This window comes from Benincasa hispida, chromosome 10 (genome assembly GCF_009727055.1).
Source record: "Benincasa hispida cultivar B227 chromosome 10, ASM972705v1, whole genome shotgun sequence".
Lineage (NCBI taxonomy): Eukaryota > Viridiplantae > Streptophyta > Magnoliopsida > Cucurbitales > Cucurbitaceae > Benincasa > Benincasa hispida.
The window spans coordinates 41722233-41728672 of record NC_052358.1 but is presented as its reverse complement, the minus strand read 5'-3'; the positions used below and the strand labels follow the sequence as shown (position 1 = coordinate 41728672).

Below are 6440 nucleotides of genomic sequence, written 5' to 3'. Positions count from 1 at the left end.
TAGTCTTACATCTGAAATGGGAGGCTTATTGAGCCGACACTGTTGAGTCAACCCTCACCCATGCAAGTCTAAGGATAATCCCAAATAGATAGGAGTTCATAGTTAGCTCATAATTAAGATCGAGTTACTTAGGTCATCTGCAAAATAGTCCGTCTTAAACACTAAACAACATTATATATTAAGAGTGACGTATTTCTTGGTCCGACCTTATGCAAACTCATTGCATAGGATGCCCTCACTCTTCATGTCAATACATGAACGAATTTGGATCACTTCGTTTGTAGTATCTTTACAACAACTTGTAACAGAATAAGATACCCAACCTTACTCATATACTATAGACCGTTTTGACTATTTACTCGAACTTAATCCATCTTTATTTCTCTACATAAAGTTCAAGTATTCATATAATAATAACCATGGATCTTAGTTTATTGAATTTAGACTTTATGAATGTAATTAATAGATTCAATAACAACTTAATTGATGAAATGTTGAATAACATCTTTATTAAGAATATGTTTAATTTTACAAACTGTGAGTTTTAAGAAATACAACCAAACATATATTACAAAGTTCAAGGGTATTTTTTATAATTTAACCTCAAAGAAAACAATTTAGTGTCCCTCACAAATAACTGCATAACTAAGGAAAAATAACACAATAGAGATGCAACTTAACCAAGACACATTCACATGGTTGTTCAACGACCCATGTCAAGACTAACTGTAAAAGTAGGTTCATTTGAGCCCATGGATGTAGAAGGAGCATTATATGTAGGAACAGGAATTTTATTCGGAAGATTTGGCATAGCAGCCTCAAAATTAAGAACTTGAATCACTTGTTTTATGGAAGGTCTAAGATTAGGGTCTGGATAAGCACTCCATAATCCAACAAGCATCAGACATTCCACTTGTTTTTTGTCATAATCCAATTGCAATTTCTCATCCATGCTATCAATCAGTTGTCCACTCCCATAAAGATCCCAAACCCATTCCACCAAGCCTTTATGAGAATCCTTTTCCATCGAGGTTCTCGACACTCTTCCGGTGGCAATCTCCAAAGCAACAACTCCAAAACTATACACATCAGATTCTTTACTAGCTCTACCTGTACTTATGTATTCAGGAGCTAAGTAGCCCAAAGTTCCCACCAATCCAGTTGTCTGAGCACCCAACTCATGGTCCATTAATCGAGCGAGCCCAAAATCTCCAAGCTTGACATTGAAGTTTGAATCCAACATGACATTACTAGATTTAATATCTCTATGAACCACGCATTGCTCCCATTCTTCATGAAGATATAGCAAAGCAGAGGCTAAACCTAAAGCAATCTTGTATCTCACAGCCCAAGCAAGAGGGGTTCTCTTGCAAAAGAGATGAGAATCAAGACTACCATTAGACATAAATTCATAAACCAACAAGAACTCACCCTTATCATGACACCAACCAATGAGTTGCACCAAATTTCGATGTCGAAGCCGACTAATAATCTTTACTTCAGTTATATACTCTTTTCTCCCCTGTCTCGAACCCCTTGAGATTCTCTTCACAGCCACTGTCAAATCTATGCTTGGCATGTAGCCTCTATACACAGCACCAAATCCTCCTTCCCCTAACTTTCTTTCATTTGAGAAGTTGTCGGTTGCCATAGCAAGAAGCTTGTGAGAAAACCTTCTTGGTCCAGCCCCTCTTTCTAAATCATCATTAATGGATGTCAAGTTTACTTCCTCAAGATTTTCTTGCTCTGTTTTTCTTTTCTTTTCCTTCAACGTCCAAAGTGCAACAAATATTACAATTGCCGCAAGAATTAAGCATCCAACTGAAACCGTTATACCTACAATGACACTAACTTTGTTTCCAGTTCTTTTACCTATTGGCTTCACGTCCAAAGTAGAGTTGAATTCCCAGGAAGATACCGTGTGTCTCTCTAAATAAGCACCAGTCGCCGTTGAGAATCCCACAGTCGCCTGTTGTGGAAGAACCGTCATTAAATCAATAGGATAAGTCAGAGTGGTATTCTCTAACAAAGTGGATGTCTTTTGGTACTTCCAAGATACACTCAAGATTTTGATGGTTGAATTATAGGAAATCCACACATCAGCCAAATCCCCACTGTGTAAGCTAACATTCCAACGTGTGTGATTAGAAGAAGTAACGGAGTTAATATTTATACCCACATGCTGATATGGAGGATCCCAGCCATTTATGCCAGTATCAAACTCAACATGAACAATTTGATTGGCAATTGAACTACTGTAGGTTTTGTTGTAAAGGCCAAGAAACCCACCAGCTGAATTTGGAGGGACGTGAAACCCAGATGGGGCCAAGAAAAAAGCAAGGCCTTGGCCATAGTCTGAAGCTTGTCTTGTATCGATGGTGATGGAGAAATGGGTTGTGAAATCAGTGAGTTTTGCTGTTTCAGAATCCCAAATTTGGATAGGATCTTTGTAAATAGCTCGACCAACATGACAAGAAAAATCAGGGTCACTTAGTAAAATCTCTCCACCAAAAACAACAGCATCTCCTTGATAAAGTATGGTGTTATCATTGGACTTGAATTGGTCTATTTTGAAAGAAACAGAGACAACAGATAGAGGAAGATAGAGAAACAGGATGAAATGGCTTGAAAATGCATACAAGAACCTAGCCATATGGCTTATCAATGGGTCATTCGGTGTATTGGTAGATTATTGTAGCCCTTATAAAAGGTATTTATTGGAAGTTTGTAACACTTTGAAACCATTGTGTGCACAAGCCTAAGAGGCGAATTGGGACAGGACAAAGAATGACTGAAGAATTGTTTAATCAGATAAATTATATGTTCTTTCGGCTCATTTGAATCAAATAAGGAATGGAGTTGATTACTATACTATTCGAACTTCTACTCTTTAAGTCAAACATGTCTTATATCTGCTCTTGTACCTCTTCACACTTTTGATTTCCATAACTTTTGCATGGGTGTGTTTAATGTCTTTGAACATTATCAAAATAATATCCAACAAATTAACATCCGTTTTGTAATTATTTGATTTTTTATTCTTCAAAATTAAGTATATTTTCTCTCATTTTTCATAAATAAAGGAATTGAAATCTTAGCCCAATTCTAAAAATAAAATACAAGTTCTTAAAAATATTTTTTAGTTTTCAAAAATGACTTGATTAATTTAGAAAATGTCGGTTGAAAGTAGAAAACAAAGCAAAGAAATTGAAAAATGAAAGGGGGTGTTATAGGTTTAATTTTCAAAAAAATTAAAATATATATATATATATAAATATATTCACCTCATTTTGTAAACCATTTCGATTTTATTTTTTGTTTTTTGAAAATTAAGTATATTTTCTCTCAATTTTTTACCATGATTTACATCTTTACTCAGTATAATGTTGAATTCTTACCAAAATTTTAAAAACAAAAACAAATTTATAGAAGCTACAATTTTTAGTTTTCAAATTTTGACTTGTTTTTTAAACTATTGTAAAGGTCGATAATAAATTAAGAATTTTGTTGGTGAAAATAGTGTATATATACTTAATTTTAAAAAAAATAAAAAAAAAAAAAAAATTAATTACCAATCAAGATCTAAATTATTCAGAAAATAGAAGCCTAAATTTTTTATTGTGTCTAATAAATTTTTTAACTTTCATTTTGTATCTGATAGCTCTCGAAAGTATTTTGAAATTGATCAAACCTGGACACGTAATCAAAATGTTAGTCTTATTACAATTTTATGTAAGATAAATTCATTATTTTTCGATGTAAATATTAGAATATGTTAGAGACCTATTATATTTATCTTAGATAGAAATTTAAAAGTTGAAAAACCAATTTTACATTTTAAATTTAATGAACGATATATTTTTTTAAAAAAATCATCGACCTATCATAATTTATATTAATTTTGTGTTGCATTCCTTTTTGTCTTTATAAACAAAGTTTTTCTTGGTAAAAAAGTTTGAAGTTTGTTATTTTCCTAATTTTTTTTTACCTCAATGGGATTATTTTTCGAAGGAGAATTTTTAAAAATAGAAAAATAAGGAAAATTATTTACATAAAATGGTAAAATTTTAATCTTCTTCGATAAAGACTGATAGAGGCGAATAGAAGTATATCGATACCTATAAGTACTTGAAGCGGATAGAAGTCTATCACTTATAGACATTGTTAGAAGTTTATCAATATTTATTAATATATTTTTTATTATTTCTATAAATAGTTTGATATTTTTTCGTTTATAAAATATCTTGGAGATAGCACCTGAATGGTGTTTGCATGACCTGCCAAAAGAATGAAATAATTAATATTATCACCTAGACAAAATCTGATATTAATTACTATCATTTCTATGGTTGTCCAAAATATATTTAAATTTTGTACCAAAATTCTCTTTCAAGAGACGGCAAGATTTAATTTTTAAAATGACTGAATAATATTTATTTGTGGTTCGCACGTTTATTATCTATACCGTTAGGAAAATTATTCTGTGATCCAATTTAAAATCAGGTTATACAGGTGACACGTGTTAACTTAAAAAAAGTCAAACTAATATTAGAGACTAAAATAACATTTCATTTTTAAATTATATCATCAATAATTAATAATATCTTAACTCATGGGTTATCTTCAAACTAGCTAATTTATACAAAAGTTGTCTTGATTCATTTGTAAGATATAAAACTATTTCTTATGTATAATATGTTTAAATTGTTTTTCTTTGAACATTTTGAAAGGATCGTCCATATTAATTTTAGGTCAAATAGAAAATATGGTGTCTATAGTATGTTTCAAGAAAGTTAGATATTTAATTAATTTCTACCTTTTAAAATTATAAGAGCTTTCCTAAGAAAAATGAATAAAAATTATGGTAACTAAATTTTTACTTTAGCCAAGTTATAGGGAACCAAACTTATCATTTATTCTAGGGGCAGTGGCAAGACTAACAAAAAAAAATTATGAAAATTGTAAATTTAGCGATGGTTTTTTTAATTTACAAATATAATTAAAAGTATATACATTATATAATTGAGATAATATTGATATATATGCTTTTATTTCTCTCGAAGTCTGTTATATCAATTAACTAACATACTTTATGTAATTGAGATATCAAATTAAATTTAACTTACATGTCATCAAAATTATATTAAGATTAATAGAATAAATTAACTAATGATATATTTTGTATTTTGTATATTAGTGGATATAATTAATGTAATGAAGATGTACCGTAAAATTAATTAATATTCAGGTGAATCTCATCTCATTTAAAAATGACATGGACTGTCCACCAACAGCACCATTAAATTAATTATTCTTAAGTTTAAAATTTTGTGGTACAAACACAAAACTAAGTACTCCACGGTACTTGTAGGTACTCATTTGATCAAATCAAATCTTTTTCTTTTTGTGATGTCCATTTATTTATCTTGTTTTATTTTAGTTTATTTCTTTGCTCAAATTTGTTTTATTTTATTTTTAATCTTTACATAAGAAAGTTTAGACTGATGAAAGTTTAGAAACTTTAGGCTGATGACACTACTCGATAATTATTTTATTTTATTTTTTAAAAAAATTAAGTCTGCAAATATTATTTTTACTTCTAAATTTTTCTATTTATTATCTATTTTTCACTAATGATTTAAAAAAACAAAACCAAATTTAAGAATTAAAAAATGTAGCTTTCAAAAAATCAATGGTTTAAAAAATTTGTTTTTGAAATTTGGTTAAGAATTTAACCATTGTAGTTAAAGAAATATACAAACCATTGGAAGAAATGTGAATTAAGTAGTCTTAGTTTTTTTAAAAGAAGAAACAAAAAATCAAATAGTTACGAAATGGAATCGAAATTGTTACTAAATGGATCTTATTTTATGAGCACTTTTTTTTTTTAATTTTATTTGAGTGTCTTAGTTTTTGTTATGATAAACTTCAAGCGTCTAATTTATAAATTAGAATCTTCTTCCAAACAACTTCGTTGTCTTTATTGTTTATATTATCTTATTTTCTATCTTGTTCTACGGTTGTTGAGTGATTAATTTTGCATATTATTTGATGAACAAAACTTGCCTGTCACCTAAGTTGGATCAATTGGAAAAAGTTCTAGAACTACAATAATTAGTAAGAACTTTTCTTGTTCATTCTTTTTCATGATAGTAACGTCAAGAATTATGAGTCCATAAAAAAAATTCATAACAAATTAATATATCATTTAATGGTATCAAATTATGAATTGAAAGTAGTAGATACTATTGTAGTATTAGAAGATTTACTACAAGAATTTGAACCTTTTCCAACGATGGAAACTGTCGGCAAAAGTTCAAAAAATCTTCGACAAAACCTATCCAACCATAATCCAATCGTCACAAAATCATCAGGAAAGCACGTCGCGGAAAACTTTCCCAGACCCAGAAAAGTCATGTCGTAGGGAAAAAAAGATATCT

At 29.7% G+C, this 6440-nt stretch overlaps 1 protein-coding gene across 1 annotated transcript; it reads right to left on the bottom strand.

Moving 5' to 3' along the window:
* Nucleotides 1-628: 628 nt before the first annotated feature.
* LOC120089267 (L-type lectin-domain containing receptor kinase IX.1-like) lies at nt 629-2653 on the bottom strand. Its single transcript, XM_039046686.1, has one exon. The coding sequence runs from the start codon at nt 2651-2653 to the stop codon at nt 704-706; it is 1950 nt and encodes a 649-aa protein (XP_038902614.1). The 3' UTR covers nt 629-703.
* Between the last annotated feature and the right edge of the window lie 3787 nt (nt 2654-6440).

Excerpts from the sequence above, each read along its gene's own strand:
- LOC120089267 (XM_039046686.1), bottom strand. The coding sequence starts at position 2,653 with ATGGCTAGGTTCTTGTATGCATTTTCAAGCCATTTCATCCTGTTTCTC.